The following is an 18,466-nucleotide window of genomic DNA, read 5'->3' on the forward strand; positions in this document are numbered from 1 at the left end:
GGGGGCCACAAAGGCCCCTCAGGTTTACGTACAGGAGTTGCACGTCATAATTCAGGTCATGCACCTATGTACAAAATGAAGAGTTTGCAAATTGGAGACAATTGCAATGCACTGCAAGAGAGTGAAGCAGTCAGCCATGGAAGGATTAGAGGATGCATTTGTGCAAGTGACTCTACACCACCCTGTTTATTCTAACCTCCTGGTGTTCCTTCTCCTTGTCCTTAGACTTTTGCTCCATCAGGCGTCGAACACTTTCTGCATTCTGTCTTTGACAGCTCAGCTCCTCGGAAACCTGCTTCAGCTTCTGCTCCAGAAGTGCACACTGGTAAGATAGAAGAAAAATAAATCACCAACTTCGCTACCCTATACCTTCACCATATCAGCACATGACTTGTAACAATAATGCTCCCTCTATACTGTCCCCACCAAACACTCCCAGGACAGGTACAGCAGGGGGTTAGGTACAGAGTAAAGCTCCCTCCACACAGTTACATCAAATACCTTCAACTGAATGAGATACAGCACAAACCACATGCAGAGTGAAACTCCTTCTACTTTGCCGAAATAAAGTGTCTCAGCCCCCAACTTCAAAAGAGCGACCCCTAATGTAACCACATGACATCTGGCAATTACCATTCCTGTGGCTTCTCTCACCAAGATCGCCAACTTAGTTTAAACTTAAGGACACTTCAATGGCTCGCGTGTGACTCCATGTTCACTCAGAACTGCACCAAACACATTTGTAATGAGCTCCTGCAGCAACAAATGGAGAAGACTGGTAGGGAAAATTTTAATTCCATTTAGTATAAACTGGTTTTGAACCTAATTCCTAAAGATCAAAGCTCAGCATCTAATCCTGTACATCACCCACTGGCCCTGCCCCCTATCCTTTATCCTAATGGGTCTGCACTCAGAGCTCATGGGAATGCAACGGTTAAGTATAACTCAACTCCCAAGAGGTGTCAAACCTTGTTGTTGGTCTGCTCCTGCTGCACAGTTACTCTCATTAGCTCATCCTTGCTCTTACTCAGAGCTTGTTCTTTCATTGCCAGTTCTGCTTTGGATTTCTCCAGGTTTGACTGCACTTCCTGCAACTTGTTCAGGTGATTTTTAATCTCTTTCTCTTGCGACTGAACCCAAACTTCCAGCTCAGACATTGTACACTGTAGCACTGCAATAAATGAGAGAAGACAAGAAAGAAAATCATATTCTAAGATCTCTCACACTGCAAAACAGCAAGGAATATGGAAAAGAGATTCTGCATCATCTGAAACCTGCTTCCTATTTGCATATTCCAATAATTAGTTTTAAACTTCACAAAAACACAGATAGTTGCAGGGGTAGACCATACGGTCTGTCAAACCTGCTCCACCATTCAATATGATCATGGCTGATCTTGGGCTTCAACTCCACTTTCCTGCTTGCTCCCCATATCCCTCGATTCCCTGAGACACCAAAAATCTATCTATCTCGGCCTTAAACACATTCAATGCTGGAACATCCACAACCCTATGTAGAGAATTCCAAAGATTCACAACGATTTGAGTAAAGTAATGTCTCCTCATCTGAGACCTAAATGGTCAGCATCTAATCCTGAAACTGTGCCCCCGTTCTAGGTTCCCCAGCCAGGGGAAACAACCTTCCAGTATCTACCCTGTCGAGCCCCTGCGGAATCTTGTACATTTGAATGAGATCATTTTCCATTCTTCTCCCAGAGAACGTAGGCCCAGTTTACCCTCTCTCATCCCAGGGGCTAACCTTAAGAACCTTCGCAGTACCATCTCCAACGCAAATATATCCTTTCTTAAATATTGAGACGAAAACTGTGCACAGTACTCCAGGTGTGGTCTCACCAAAGCCCTGAACAATTGTAGCAAGGCTTCTTTACTCCTCTACTCCAATCCCCTTGCAATAAAGGCTAATGCCTTCCTACTTGCTTGCTACACCAAAATCTACATCCCTTTGCAGTTTCTCTGTGCCCTCCCTAAAGCTTATCTTTTCACCTAGTTTTGTATAGATACATTAATCTTCGTCTCTTAGTCATTATTATAGATTGTAAATAGCCAAGGGCCCAGCACTGATCCTTCTGGCACTCTGCTATTCACCGCCTGCTGACTTGAAAATGCCACATTTTTGCCTACTCATTGCTTAACATCTGTAACCAATCCTCTATCCATATTACCCCCAACTCCATGAGCCCTTATCTTGCCTATTGACCTTGTGTGGCACTTTATCAAGTGCCTTTTGGCATTATCGTCCCCGTAACCACTATTACTTGTTCATTTTCATCACAATAGCATGTTCAGCCACACCCAAATGTAAGAAAACAAAACTCAAATGTAATATTTACCTAGTTTCTCTCTTTCACTTCAATTTACATATCATATGAATTTACACACAAGTCCAGCTTCCAACCCAAAGAATGCACATATATGGAGTAAAAAAGTTAAAGTGAGGAATGGGGAAAACAAAGAGAGAGCCTAGTAGTCATCAGACACTGGCCCACTTTTCAATTATCCATACCCTCCCATCCTTCGCTCAACGCCTCCCCATGCAATTACAGGAAATCCAACACCTGCCCTTTCACCTCCCCGACTTCCCAGGATCCCAAACACGCTTTCCAGGAGGAACAGAGGTTTACTTGTGCTTTCAACTTGGTATGTATTTGCTGCTCACGATGTGGTCTCTACATCGGGGTGAACAAACGCAGACTGGGCCATCGCTTAGCTGAACAGCTACATTCAGTCCACAGGTGTGACCCCCAAGCTTCCGGTGACTTGGCATTTTAATTCTCCATCCCACTCCTTCTCTGTTCTTGGCCTTGTGCACTGTTTCAATGAAGCTGAAGTAAGCTCAAGGAATATCACCTCATCTTTTGACTAGATACTTTACAGTCTTCCTGACTCAACAATTTCTGATCGTAATCAATGCTCCCATTTTCTCAGACAGCAGGCAGTGATGGCTCTGCTTTTTCCAATAATACCTCTTGAGGATGCATCACTTATTTCTTTACTTTGTCCCATTACAGCACCCTTTTGCCACACGCCACCATAACTGCACCCACCCACCAGCCCCCCGCCCATTACAGCCCTTCCCTTGTGTTCTTTCCTCCCACCTACCTTTCCTGCTTCTGTGCTTGCTTATAAACCATTAAATCTCCAACTTCCTCAAGAAAGGTCATTGTACCGTTGACATTAATCCTATCTTTCTCGCTACAGATGCTGCCTGACTGGCTGGCTCTTTTCCAGCATTTTCTGTCTTTAACCACTGGACTGATGTTTGAATCGGAGCTTCTTCTAGATGCCAAATTTCTACAATCTAGGAGCCTCTTTCTGCACCTCTTAATTATGCATGTCGCTAGACAGCCTGAGCAGGAATGTGGGCAAAATCTGTGAGATGAAGAGGACAGTGGAAATCCAAATGTCAATATAAAACACCAGAGTGTCACAGTACCTTGGTTTTCTTTCCTCAATTCCTGCAGTTGCGCATTTCCAGGCTCCTCAAACTGACCGAGTTGGCTGCTCCCGGATCCCGGTCCAAGGTTCCTGGTTTTGTTGTCATTCTGCTGCGGGCTTCTGGAATTGTAGTGCGGAGGTGTCCTCGGCTGCTCCCATGGAAATACGGAGGAAGGCAGCCCTCGTCCAACGGGACTCTCCGGCACACGAGTGGGCGTTTTCTCCTGCTGCCACGAAAATGTGGCGGCTCTAATCTGCTGCGGGGCACTTTCTCGGTGACTCTTGTTGCTGCTAAATTGCAACTGTTGAACCTTGGGCCAAAGAACATTTAGTGAGCAACCGTGCTTTGTGTTGCAGCAGGAGACTACCTTCTCCATCCCCAGCCTGAAGGTGCTGACTTGAGAGACACGGTGGCAACTGGAGCACTGCAATAAACTGCCCATATAGGTATTAACAGTGCTTGTTGACTGGTTATTCCACTGCGGAATGCATCGTAACAAGCAGCATCTAGTCCCCACTTCGACAAAATTTCCAAAAATGCATGAATTATGAGTGAGAATCAGTCTCAACTATTAAACCCTCCGCAGCCCGAAGATACCCACTCGTGAAAAAAACGCTCCTCTGGCAAGGTGCTGGAGAATAATGCAGCACCTGTAGAGGTAAAGGGCGGGGGGGGGGAGAGAGACTAAAAAGTACTTCTGTGGGCAGGGGCGAAAAGCTTTCCTCAAACAGTGAGGGAAAAGCAGGAACGGGATCAGTAACTCTCCCTCACTGCTGGTCACACTCTGATGATGCAGAGTTAAGTATTCACACTGTGCAGCCTTGGCAGGGGCAAAATGAGAAAATACCAGCCAAATAAAACCAGATTTTATTCACTAGTCAGACACACACACAAAAAAACGTTACTGGCAATTGAAGGTGACATTTCAAACTGAACAAATTTTCTGTTGAGTTAGCTCACTCTGATGAACTTCTACTGACAATTAGTGAGATTCTCTGTACCACAGCATACTGATATACAGTCACAAACCGGCAATTCTAATCATCTTATTGGAAGAGGAGAAAAGCTAACTGGGGAAAACTCTGGGCCAGAAAAATCGCAGTGGGAATTTCTCCTCTAGTTACATTGGAAGCAAATGAACCATTCGGCTCCAAAGACAACATCTTCATGGATTTATGTAAAGCCATCAAAGGTGCTTCAAAGAGGGGAGATCCATGACTGAGAATTAGGACAGTTGACTGATATCAAACTTGATGGTATTATGGAGGCTACTAAAGGCAAAGAGAGGCTGTCTAGGCAATGGGAAGAAGGCTCCAGAGGGTAGGACCAGAAGTGTGGAGACTACCAACTGTAGGAGGACTGCCAACATGTTCCAAGGCCTTACTCGCCCATCTTCAGGAGGGAAGAAGGGTCACCTTATCCTTTCCAACCTCCATTGGCTCCTTCGCTACCAAAAGAAAGAGACCAAATCCTTATCCCTGTCTTTGCAATCTCTGACCTGCTTTCTCAGTAGAGGGGGACCAAAATGAAAACTGATGTGACGGGGGAGAAATAACCATCTGCAATGTCTCGCCATGGTCGCGTCTGTCAGCACCCCTAAAATTACACAAGAATCAAATGCTACATTAGATTATAGAGCCACCGGAACCTCCAGTTCATACCAACCTGCAATTTCAGAGCTTTCACTTCAGAGACTAGCCTCTTCTTTTCCTCTACCTCTCGGTTGTATTTTTCTTGCAATTCATCCCATTTCGAACCTGCATATCAAAAACAGAATAGCAAACATTAAAGTTTGTGTTAGTGTTTTAGGAACCACAACATGAAACCCTCAAGCCCCAAAGCCTCCAACACATGGAAGGGCAAGGGCAGCAGGAGCATGGGAACACCAGCCCATTGTGCCTGGGGCAAAAGCCCAGGGCACCCTATCCACACGGGCTGAAGCAGTTCATTAAGATAGCCCACTATCTCCACAAGGGCCAACATCTTGAGAGTGACCAAATGCCAGCTCCAGACATTCACACTACCAGTTCTAGCTCTCCTACCCCAGCAGCAGACTCAGAGAGCCAGTTTTTCATGGGTCTGACAGCCTGCCGCTGAGGTAAGGGAGCTGATTTAGCAACATAAAACACCGAGTAGCTCAGCGACACACTGGTTTCCCAGAAACCGAAGTAAAATGGCTTCAAGATAAAAGAAGCTCGAAAGCCTCAGGAGCGGAAGCATCCACATTACTCTGAAACTTTGGCTCCGTGTCTCTCTCCATAGATGCTGCCAGACCTGCTGAGTATTTCCAGCATCTTCTGTTTTTATCACAATGCTACATTTTCTGGTTAACATAGCATATTTGTAGTTCCCAACAAATATAGGTATAGTGAGAAGCCACAGTGTAGTTTTTTAAACTCTGTGTCAGGTTTCTTTTTTTCCCCTTTTGCCTGCTCACTGAGACAGCAGGTCAAAGGTTGCAGAGACGGGGCAAGGGCAAGGATTTGGGATTTAGTTGTTGGCGCACAGGAGCCATTGGAGGTTGGCAAGAACACAAGAGGGCCTTCCCTTCACCCACCGAGGATTACCAAGCAGAACCTGAACACGTTAACAGACTTCCTTTACCCACTCATGGCCTCTCCAGGGTTTTAAACATCTGGTCTTCACCTCCTTAAACCATTACACCTCGTACTTAACCCAAGATGTAGAAATTACCCCCATGCTCGCTGACCTACACTGGTTTCTTGTACAATAATGCCTTGATTTTAAAATTCTCTTCCTCGTTTTCCAATCCTTTCATGGCTTCGCCCCTCTCTGCCTCTAGTCTCCTCCAGCTCCTACAACTCTCTCTATCTCTGTAACCTCCTCAGCCCCTACAAGCCTCCCAATCTATAACCTCCTCCAATCTCTACAACCCTCCCTATCTCTTTAGCCTCCTCCAGCCTCTACACCCTCCCTATCTCTGTAGCCTCCTCCAGCCCCTATAACCCTCCAAGATCTTTGCACCCATCTATTCTGGCTTCTTCAGCATCTGTGATTTTAATCACTCTATCACTGGTGGTCATGCCCTCAGTTGCCTAGGTTCAAGCTCCCAAACCCCAACTGCTGTTGCCTGATGAAACAGTGGATTAAAAATCCAGTTTTAATCTCTACCATACCCAATCCAGGAATGCTTGCTGCCGACACTAGTATAAAAAGCAAAACAAGTGCTAATTCCCTTACACCAATATCCGCCACCACCTCAATTCACTCATGGCTCCAGTGTCAAATGTCTTTCTGAACACAGAACAGGGTCACTCAGACCAACAGGGCTCCTGAGCTGAACCATGTTATGCAGAATTCTCCCTTAGCCTGGATGATCAACAAATGGTTTCAGTAACCCTGGTCAGATTGGGGATGAAATGTTAGATCCCAAACCTCAATCACGAGGTTGAAAATGTACATGCATATCCAGTGAAGGCAAATGGCCATACTCTGTGACATTTCCTGCAGTCAAACAGTCTGGTGATTACCATGGTCTGCCCCTTACACACAATGTGGTCTTTTAGGCAGGGAATTGCGAGGATCGACAGCAGGCCTGCCAGTGAATTTTGTCTTCAGGAGGGGGGCAGATAAAAGCAAAAGGGGAAAAAAACGGTACGGTAAACAGGATAAGGAATGTGCAGCAGCTCAACATTTTGAACCAGGACATAAGCCCCTCAACTTATATCTGAGTCAAGCTGTCAAGGAGCATGTGGCACTCCTTACCCTTCAGACTTAAAGACAAACCTGCTATTAGTTCACCTGGTGCCTAAAGGAACTGAATAAAGGTTTTTTTAAATAGGATATGGGGCAAAATTGAAATGAGGTTTTTATAAAGTTACAATTACAACTAATTTAACGTTTCTAGCCAACCAGGGTTTGGAAGGAATATCTGAATCCATAGGACGATTGCCTTCTCACTCATGGCAAAAAAAAACTACAAGAGATTTTGTGTGTGTGTGTGTGTGTGTGTGTGTGTGTGTGTGTGTGTGTGTGTGTGTGTGTGTGGGGGGGGGGGGGGGGGGGGGGGGGGGGGGGGGGTCAGTCTCACCCCTGATGGGCAGTGCCTTGAAATTGCTCAAAGGTGTCTATTCCAAAGAACCAACATGGAGAGCGCTTTGGCTCGACAAACCACGCCACACTCGTGCAGTAAGACAGCACCCTTCCGATGTAGGGGCTGAAGCACAATTTTGGGATAGTGAAAGAGAGTCTGCCCTCCGTCCCTGGGTGGGATGCTCGGTGCAAATGCTGTTTGTACAAAACACAGAAAAAAAAATCAATGAAGTCATGGAACGGTTACAGCACAGGATGCAGCCATTCGGCCCACTGTACCCATTTCAGCTCTCTTCCCCTGCAGTTCTTAAAATCTTTCAGATAGTTATCCAACTCCCCCTTTGAAAGTTGATGTTCCCATCTGATAGCTACATCAGGTAACTTTAAGGTATCTTGAGGTAACTCAAGATCAAAACAGAACCTTAAAAAAAAACTCCTACCAGGTTTGCTAGACTTGAGCTATAAAACTTACCCTCATTAGTGCTGCTCAGCGTGGTACACGCAGGATAGATCCTAGCTGGAGTAAGTTGGAGCTGGCATTCTGCTGATGTTGGGGCTCTACGACTTCGCTCAAGCTCTGCTTCCAGCCTGAAATCATTCCACGGTTTTACTTTGCATTAAAAAGCCTTTTCTTTTAATATTAAAAAAAAGCCTTAAAATTATTATTGAGACCCCGAGGTGAAGGGGTAAAGTCCATGGGTGCAAGGGCACACCACTGAGGTTGGATAGAGCAGAGGTGAAGCAGAAAAAAAAAAATCAGGAAAGTGATTAAAACCCTGGGGTTTTAAAAGTCTGTATGTTGTAGCAGGAAGGAGGCCGAGAGCGGCGAGAAGTTCAGCAGTTTCTACAGTCCTAGCAATGAATGAGTTAAGAGTAAGTGCGAATCCCACAACTGTTTGCAGATTATTAAGGACAGAAACAAAAACTGCACAAAGCAGCACCAATCACAGCAGCAGCAGGAAAAGCAGGATAAATTGTAACAGAGAGAGAAAGAGAGAGAGCAAAGGTCGAGATGATGTTTGACTTATCCTTAACAAAATGTCCTTCTATCACCAACTTTTCATCAGAACAATCACAAATGAACTGCACAACAGCTGAGCCCCAGATAACAAATCACAAAACATCACGCGCACTCCATATCCACTCACCTGAATCCTTGATTTGTCACTGTGGAAAAAAAATGCTGCAGGCTATTGCGCACCATTTAAAGGCCAACATTCACATCGCCCAGATTCAAATTTAGGCTCCCCTCCACCCCTACTTTGCCCCATCTCATCCCATTATTGTTCCCCTGATAGCACCCCAATAACCAGTATAGCAAAGGAACTGGCATAAGCCGAGATGGTACCTTTTTAGCTCATGCTCCAGGCTGTCTATCTGTTTCTTTGTGGCCAACAGCTGCCCCTCCAGACTGCATACCAAGGCCTCCTTCACCTGAATCTCATGGCACAGCCTCTGCTGTGCCTTCTCCAGATTGTTACGTGCCTCCGTCAGGCCCTGCGTCTCTCTCCTCAAGGTTGCATTCTCATCGCGTTCACCCTCGAGCTTAAAAATGACACAAGTGGCACAAAGTGAGCACGAGGTTGCAGGTGATGTACCCAGATTGGCAGGGAAGTGCCACTCAAGCTGCACATACAGAAATAATTCCCTCTCTAAACCTTTCCGTCACTCTCCTCCATACAGGTGTCCTTAAAACCAATCTCTGAGCAAGCTTTTAGTCAACCCTCTTAGGATCTCCTCCTTTTGCTCAGTGTTAATTTTTGTCCAATGGAGATGTGAAATGTCGAGCTGTTTTACTGTGTTAGAGGTGTTATACAAACGCAGGCTGTCGTTGTATTTGCCATGAGCGTCCATGTAACACCATTTAACGCCAGCTTCTTTGAAACAATTCCCTAAACACAGTGGTGTACACAGAACACGCTGTATTTTGGGGGAGATGGTAGCAGAGTCATGTCACTGGACTAGTAATCCAGAGGCCCAGGCTAATGCCCTGGGGACAGGGGTTCAAATCTTGGAACTTAAAGCTAGTTTCATAATAATAGCCATGCCAACTATCATCAATCGTTGTAAGAACCCATCTGGCTCACTAATGCTCTTTAGGGAAGGGAATCGGTCGTCCCTACCCAGTCTGACCTACATGTGACTTCAGACCCACAGCAATGTGGTTGATTCTTAACTGCCCTCTGAAAAGGTCTAGCAAGCAATTCAGTTCATCAGCAAATAAGGATGGGCAACAAATACTGAGCCTGCCAGCAACACCCACAGCCCATGAATTAAAAATAATACAAGGCCACAAGCCAGAAACTATAACAGCGCCTCTTTCTCCTTCTCCCTCCCACGTCTTTGCCCTCATGCATCAAAGCTCCCCCTCTCTCAGCCCAGAGGTGGAAGAACCATAACATCACCATCACACATCTCAATCGCGCAGGGTTAATACAATTGGTGTAAAGCCCATCGGTGATTCAAGCACGCAATGACATGTCTAAAACCTATCACTCAGACAATGCCTCAACTAGCATCTTAAATGCTACTGGCAAAATTTCTCTCTCCTCTTTTCATATAAATTCCTCACCTCACTGGAGGATGCAAAAGTATATCTGCAACTCTAACCTTGCTATCAAGAGTGAAAACGTTTTAAATGAAAAACCTATGGAAGAGGCCCAAGTGAGAAACAGAGAGATATGGAATCAATTCAAATACAAACTACAGTAAACTTTGTGTTACCCAGCATTCTACCAACCACAATTTCTGATGTTCCCCTAAAATTAATCATCACTTCACCAACTGAAAGCAATTGCAAAAATATCTGGAACTCGTACCCATAAACTGTATTATTTTATACAGTATCTTCTAATGTACTATTGAAAATTAGAAGTAAAAAGAATACTGTTCTTTACTTCCTGAGTACTTGCATGTTAGATAATACTGAAGTTTATGCACTGAATTCCACTGGTAAATGGAACTCACTTATCAGCATTTCTGATAAACGGTACCACCTATTCCCCCTACGCATGCCAGATAAATAGATCTGCAGCAAAACCTTCATTATTTCAGAAAACAACATGCTTTGTGAAACACTGAGTAATTTAAGACATGATATGTGGTGAGTGTAGTGTGTATGAGAAGTATAGGTGACTTTGGCCTATGGTTTCCGTGGTTCTCTCCGCCATGGAGGTTGAGGGAGGGGGTGGGAGGGTGGGGTTTCCTCACCTCATGTCTGGGGCTGCTGCAGACTAACCAACCGAGATCAGTCACTGTGATTAGTCAATAACTCCATTATTACCATATCACGCGACTACCAGGAGGGTAGGCGTGGTTTTTTTTTGGTCCCACGATTCTTACTTTCCCTTGTACCCAACAAGTGCCGGTGCTTTCAGCAGCTCACCAAAAATTGGGGGCTGAAGAAGGAGTAAGAGGGAAATCACCTTTTGGTTTTGTTTCTGGAACGCAACTTCTAAACTATCCAGCTGGAGCTGCTTCTGTTGTCGCTCTTTCTTCAGTTTCTCCAGCTGGCTCTCGTACTCAGATATCTTCTGCAGGGCTCTGCTGGGTAGTTCGGATTTCCATTCCTCCAATGCCCAACTCATGATAACCAGGATACAACATCGATCGACAATCAGGCCTAGGTGAAAGCAGAACCATAAGTGGCACAGAAGCAGACAATATTCACGCTGGAAAGCGTCATCCCAGAGCATGATAATAGAGTAACGGCTCACTCCTTCACACTCTCTAATGCTTCTACATTTTGCTCATTTTTCCGTTTCACTTTCACCTCCCCTCTTAAGCTGATCCTGGGACAGTTTAACGTTGGCAGCTCTGCTCATAATGGCCATCCTTCAGATCTGATGCCTACAATCGCTCCATCTGACCCCAGGTGGCTTCACCATTGGGGCTCAGTCCTGTCTTACCTGTTGGGCCTGTGTTATAACAGCTTATGAACACGAGAAGCTGATTTCTTTGCCCAAGCACCCCCAGTCGCCAGGCACTTTACCCAAATTATGCTGAATTTGCACTCGGCCAGTAACACAGTAGTAGGTTTCCAAGGGTCGCACAGCTTTCAAGCCAGCCAGAATTCACAAATCCTGCTGCGTCAAATTGAATCACCATCTAGGGCAGTCAGTCAAATGGTCTTGTACAGGATAGGCAGGGATTGAGAGATTTTGAGCGCTTGTTTGGCATCAATGGGTTGTTTAAAAATAAAAAGGGCTGTGCACACATACACCCACAAAACACCTCCATTGTATGATCCATTGAACTTCAGCACATTTCTGATGAAGATTTTATGCATGCACAGGTTTTGTCCTGTCCCATACGTTTTTGGTTTAAATTGAAACTATTGGGCTGGTTCTGAGTTCTGTTCCAGTAAACATTCAATGTTTTTTTTTAAAAATAGTCACACATCATAGCACTCTTACTCCAAGCCAGAAAGCAGCTAGTTCCAGCCTCACTCCAGAGATTTGAACACAAAAAAAATGGATTGATTCTCCAAATCCATCCTGAGGGAGTGCTGCACTGTTAAGGGTGCATGTTTTGCATGAAGCATTAAAGTGAAGCCCCCACATGCACTCTCACATGGGGCTAAAAGATCCTATGACACTATTTCAAAGACGGTTAGGGGGGTTGTCCCCTAAGTACTGGCCAATATTTATGCCTCAGTTCACAACAATGAAATGTGGCCATTGTCACACTACTGTTTGTGGGAGCTTGCTGTGCACTAATTGGCTGCCCTAATTCCTCTATTAGAACAGCAATTACAATTTCCATTGGCCGCAAAGTGCTTTGGGATGTCCCAAGTGGGCACCTGTGGAAAAACACCACAGAAAGGCAAGTCTCTCTGGTCTTTAAGAAGACTACGATTATAACAGGGAGTCAAAACACTGCGTTCAATATTTTCCCAGAGGTTAACAGTACCCGAATGTGAAAGAACGGTGCCGGAACCTGAAAATTAAAAGGTCTTATAAATTTGACTAAAATGCCAAGCTACCAAAACAACGTTATTGATATTTAAGTCAAGCTTTACAGATTTTGTGCATTCACCATAATCACTGCAGGAGTTCCTCAGCCCAACCATCTTCAGCTGCTTCATCAATGACCTTCCTTTCATCATAAGGTCAGAAGTGGGGATGTTCACTGATGATTGCACAATGTTCAGCACCATTCGCGACTCCTCAGATACTGAAGCAGACCATGTCCAAATGCAGCAAGACGTGGACAATATTCAGACTTGGACTGACAAGTGGCAAGAAACATTCGCCCCACAAACAAGTGGCCGGCAATGACCATCTCCAAAAAAAGAGAATCCAACCATCGCCTCCTGATGTTCAAATGGCATTACCATCACTGAAACCCCCACGATCAATATCCTAGGGGTTACCATTGACAGCACCTTCCAAACCCAAGACCACTACCACCTAGAAGGACAAGGGTAGCAGATAGATGGGAACACCACCACCTGGAAGTTCCCCTCCAAGCCACTCACCATCCTGACTTCAAAATATATCGGCCGTTCCTTCACTGTCGCTGGGTCAAAATCCTGGAATTCCCTCCCTAACAGCACCATGGGCGTACCTACACAACATGGACTGCAGCGGCTCAAGGCAGCGGCTCACCACCACCTTCTCAAAGGTAATTAGGGATGGGCAATAAATGCTGGGCCCAGCAAATGAAGCCCACATACTGTGAATGAATGTTTCAAAAATTCACTGGGTGGCTTTTCTCCCCAGCTTTTTTTTTTAATTCTCAATTGCATACTGCGCTTTCTTCTTAAATAAACAGAGCTGATGCTGGGCGAATTTTTTTTTGCATAGCCTCCTGCAGTTTCTCTGGATGTGAATGCAGGGCCAAATCCCTTGGATCACAACTCATGTTTTGCTCATCACGTGGGAGGGCCACAGTGCAACCGAACCTGCCCTCAGGGAGAATGTGCCACGTGCCCCTTTGATTGACAGCCGAGGAAGCGCCGGCCAATCAGAGAGCGCCTCCTATGGCCGGGCAGCCAATCAGCGCCGAGGCTGCCACGCTCGCCGCCATCACGTTAGGTTGGCCGCGGCCCTGCACAAAAATTAAAAACAGTAAAAGCCATTTTCTGTTTTTAAATTTCAAAATAAAACAAATGTTTCGCTTTCCCGTTTTAACGTCCCTCATTTCATTTGCATAGGTTTCCTTATAACGGGAAGAGAAAAAACAACATTAAAGCCAGCAAAATGCTTTAACATAAAAACAAATGCTTTAACAAAAACGTTTAACTTAAATTTTTCGTTTTTTTAAAAAAAACTCGAAATTTGCATACTTACTGAAGAAAAAGATCCGAGTTTCCCTCAGGCTTTCTGACAAAATTGGGAAATTAAAGAATTTTTTTCAAATTCTGATTTTTATTTCGCCGCTCACTCGGAGCTCGCGCCCCCGCAACCTCCGCGCGCTGATTGGATGACGTCACCGTCAGTGCCCGCCCCCTCCAATTTGGATGACGTTTCAAGTGAAGAGCGCTGATTGGATGACCGTACAGCCCTCGTCCCGGCCCACTCGATGGGAGCGCGCTGATTGGATGGCGGTATAGCCCCTCCCCTCAAACGGAGAACTATAGTTCAGTGACGGTTGGCCCGTCATCATCTGGAGCGTGTTGATTGGATATTGGATTAGCCCCTCCCCCACAAAAAAAAAGAAAACACGTCAAATGGAAAGCTCTGATCGGATAACGACATCGTTCCGCCCCCTTCCTCAACTGGAGCGCGCTGATTGAATGTTGACATCGCCCCGCCCCCTTTCTTAACCGGAGCGTGCCGATTGGGTAAAGGCAGAGCCCTGCCCCTCTCCCCATCCCGTCCCATCCCAGCCAAACTAGTTCTCCATGGCAACGGCCCAGAGGGCCAGACCTTAAACGCAAACAACCCAATTTATTTGTTGTTTTTGGCTTATCCTAATTGTACGTTATGCAATAAAATGCAAAGCAATAGATTTTTAAAATATTTTAAAAACACATCTCACCTTAAAACCCCTCCTCTCCCCTCCCCAAGTGACTGCCCCAAACCAGGCAATTCAACTGGGTGGAGCATCACCCAGATTGCATGTCCATTTAAAACACGGGGGCAGGGATGAGGCCATTCAGCCCATTCACCAGCCCGTTCCCCCACCAAGATCATGGCTCATCCGTGACCTAACTGCGACTACCCATCTATGGCCCATTCCTTTGTCTAACCTCAATTTTAAATCTGACAACTGACCGGCCTCAATTGCCATTTGCGGAAGAACATTCCAAACCTCCACCCTCCTTTCTATGTGGAAGTGTTACTTTTTGTGCACAGGAAGCTCCCACAAACAGCAATGTGATAAATAGCTTCACAATCTGTTTCAGTGATGTTAGATGAGAGGTAAACATTGCCCAGGACACCAGGGAAACTCACCCACTCTTCAAGTTCTGCTGTGAGATATCTTACATCCACCTGAGAGAGCAGATGGGGCCTCGGTTACACAGCTCAAAAAGTACTGTCTAGATTCTCTGCTCAGATGTGGCTTAAACAAATCAAATAATCATTAATTAAATCCTCAAAGCAATTGGGCTGTGGTTTAGGTTACTCAAGAAGACCACTGAAACAGACAATATACACAGGGAAACAATTGTATGGATTTCTGGAGAAATTAAGAATTGAGAAGTATGTTGAAGAGACGCTGATTAATGAAAGGGAGATCAGTTTATTTGGCTTAATTACATTTTCTTGTTCCTATTCCCAAAATAATCTTGTATTCTTACGGAACCCAGATAGGTGAGCAGAAAAGAAGAAAAAGAAAAGCATTTACAATTTTAAAATTCTTAAGTAATCATAGCAATTTCAACAAAGGGGAAGCCTTTCAGATCATCTTGCCTGTGCTGGCAATTGGAGTTATTCACTTGTTTTTGGAAATTATTTAAAATTGGACTTGTAGTAGGGTCTATCTATGTCTGTGGGTGTGAATGTGTTTGTCTTAAATGGATTAAAGCCAGCTAGTCTGGGTGCTTTGATGTATAGTAGTTCTGAGATGTTAAGGAAGTTATGGTAAAGGGTACATTTATATTTTGTTGAATAAACCATTCAGAGACTGGGGGTGAAATCTTGCACCCAGCTAGGAGACACCAAGCAATATGTTTATATTACTAACAAAATTCGTATTATGAGAGGGGTTTTATTGTTGGAAGAGGTGGAGTTCAAAGGGCCTGGTGATACAATGAGAATTTGCATTCAAAGGGAAGGCTAGGAATATACAGAAAAGAGTTTTGTGTGTGTCAGTCATGGGCATGTAAGATCTAAGCCGCCTGTAAGCCTACAATAATGTGATGGAACAAATTGAAAGGAACCTCATTTTGAATTCGTAAGATAAAATGTGCTTTGCCAGGTGTCTGTTTAAGTCTATGGGTTATTGTTGCCTTGGTAAAGATATTTACCTGGGAGTGGTTAACTTGGAGATTTGTTTAAAAGTTATTATGGTTGTAATTTGTAGATATGTGTATGTGTTTAATTCCTTGTAAATGAAAATAAATGTTTCATTTAATTTATATGAAAAAAACCTCTGGAAGTTTCACTTCCGAATTCAGAGTTGCATCTCAAACATGCCAATTGAAAATATAGGTTATGACAGCTGTTTAAAATTTCCCTCTGGGATTTTAAACAACTCAGCCTTTACCAATTGGTGTGTCATAACACACTCTGATCCCAATCCCTTTGTTCATTCCTCAAATACTTCCTTTGCAGTTGGTTACCAATTCCCTTTCAAATTATTTGTTGTCCCCATTTTAAAGCACTCCATGTTTGACACAAATTGAATTATGCTTCAAAAGGGAACCATGACCTTTAAATTGTTTCAGAACATCCCATGTGAATCGTTGGAATTCTCTATCCCAGAGGGTTGTGGATGCTTCATCGCTGAATACATTTAAGGCTGAAATAGACAGGTTTTTGCTCTCTCAGAGAACTAAGGGATGTGCGGAGTGGGCAGGAAAATGGAGTTGAAGCCAAAGATCAGCCATGATTGTATTGAATGGCGGAGCAGACTCAATGGGCCGTGTGGTCTATTCCTGCTCCTATTTCTTATGCTCTTATGTTCTATCGTTTTGCTTTCCGAGATAGAATCGAACTACCTCTACTAGATTCCCCCTCCTGTACCAGCCATCCTGTGGCATTTGCATCTCCAGGTTGGAGTACCCACTAAGTAATTCGTCTGGTAAGATCGATTCACTAGTGCCCATTAGCAACTAGGATCAGTAAATTAAGGTTCTTCTGTATTTGAAAGTGTATATTTTTTCAACAGGTTGTTGCTTCCTTTGTTCCAGAGGCAGTGGAGATGAATTTGTTATGGGATTTGAGCTGTATATGGCTCCACTTCAGCCCATCACCTGATGGAGAACAACTGGGTGAAAGTGTAAATGTGACGAGTGGTTGCAGGGCAGCGCAACACTTGTCAGTCCAAAACTGAGGCACTGAAAACTAAAAGCAACTTCCGAGCAGCACAGAGTAAGGAGGTCATGTTGAACTTGTATAAGACACTAGTTGTTGTTTGTGACATCTTTTGATGATCTGCTTCTATTACTGCTTGTTTGTCCCTACAACCACACCAACCCCCTCCACTTCTCTCTCTCTCTCTCTCTCCACCACCCCCCCACCCACCCAACACACCTTAAACCAGCTTATATTTCACCCCTTTCTTGGACTCACTCAAGTTCTGTCGAAGGGTCATGAGGACTCGAAACGTCAACTCTTTTCTTCTCTGCCGATGCTGCCAGACCTGCTGAGTTTTTCCAGGTAATTCTGTTTTTGTTTTGGATTTCCAGCATCCGCAGTTTTTTTGTTTTTATAACTAGTTAGGTCTCGTCTGGAGCACTGCGCCCAGTTCTAGGTGTCATAATTGAGGAAGGATGTGAAAGCATTGGAGACAGCACAGAGGAGATTCAGAAGAATGATTCCCGGGATGAAGAACTGAAGCTACGAGAATAGATTGGAGAGGTTGGGATTGTTTTCCTTGGAGAAAAGAAGGCTGAGAGGAGATTTGATCTAGGTATTCAAAATTCTGAGGGGTATGGACCAGGGTAAATAGTGAGAAACTGTTCCCACTCGAGAGAGCTTCAAGAACTAGAGGGCAAAGGTTCAAAATAATTGGCAAAAGGAGTAAATGTGATGTGAGGAAAATTTTTTTCACCCAGAGGGTGGTTGGAGTCTGGAACAAACTTCCTGAAAGGGTGGTGGGGGCAGGTTCGATCAAGGCACTGAAAGGGGAATTGGATTACTACCTGAAACGTGAGAGTGTGCAAAGTTACGGGGAGTGGGACTAGGTGGAATGCTCTTTCAGACAGCCAGTGCAGTCTCAGTGGGTCAAATGGCCTCCTTCTGCACCATAAAGATACTGTGAAGTTTCAAATCATTACTGTAGCCCAACCCTCAAGCCAGCTGGCTCTGGGAAAGGACTGTGACCTGATCCCAACATTACTCACAAACTCATTTTTCTATCTTATAAACAGACCATGTTTTTAAGCAGCAGTTCAAGGGAGGTAAAGGCAAACATACAGGTTCTGCGGCAAATATTAGAAAGTACACATTGAGGGAGCCCATCCCTCTCACACATACCTTAGACAGAAACGCATTGAGTACAACTTCCAGAGTGTACAGTCTGCACTATTATGGACTCTTCCATCAGTTTAATATCCTCATCCCCAGGGAAAATTGAGTAACGTTCCACTTATCCAGGATTACTTGCCTGATTTTCCAAATCACTTGCCAAGGAATTATCAGCAAACCTGAGCAGGCAGGGGACAGATACGCTCTGGGGAGCATCCAATAATGAGAGATTCTGCCAGAACGCGGGTGTGTTAGAAAAGTAGGAAACTTGGATAATATTAAAAAACAACCCAAACTGGTTCGGCTAGTTATAATGGGCACGTGTACAAATATGAAAAAGTATCCCAGTTTTCTCCTCTCCTGAAGGTGTTGACTCC

At 44.6% G+C, this 18,466-nt stretch overlaps 1 protein-coding gene across 3 annotated transcripts in view; it reads right to left on the reverse strand.

The window, feature by feature from the left end:
- LOC121273029 (centromere protein F-like) overlaps nt 1-18,178 on the reverse strand; it is a 35,768-nt gene extending 17,590 nt beyond the window's left edge. For 2 of the 3 annotated variants that reach the window (XM_041179972.1, XM_041179974.1), the window contains exons 1-8: nt 13,803-13,933; nt 10,935-11,131; nt 8,858-9,054; nt 7,982-8,097; nt 5,122-5,213; nt 3,454-3,766; nt 969-1,171; nt 197-322 (exon numbers count right to left, since the gene is read on the reverse strand). In XM_041179972.1, coding sequence (XP_041035906.1) covers nt 197-322; nt 969-1,171; nt 3,454-3,766; nt 5,122-5,213; nt 7,982-8,097; nt 8,858-9,054; nt 10,935-11,096 — 1,209 coding nt within the window. In that variant the 5' untranslated portion in view covers nt 11,097-11,131; nt 13,803-13,933. Of the gene's footprint in view, nt 1-196; nt 323-968; nt 1,172-3,453; nt 3,767-5,121; nt 5,214-7,981; nt 8,098-8,857; nt 9,055-10,934; nt 11,132-13,802; nt 13,934-18,098 lie in introns of those variants that run through there. The other variant, XM_041179973.1, reaches the window with a different exon arrangement.
- Nucleotides 18,179-18,466: the final 288 nt, after the last annotated feature.

The sequence above is a fragment of the Carcharodon carcharias genome, chromosome 37, assembly GCF_017639515.1.
Source record: "Carcharodon carcharias isolate sCarCar2 chromosome 37, sCarCar2.pri, whole genome shotgun sequence".
NCBI lineage: Eukaryota > Metazoa > Chordata > Chondrichthyes > Lamniformes > Lamnidae > Carcharodon > Carcharodon carcharias.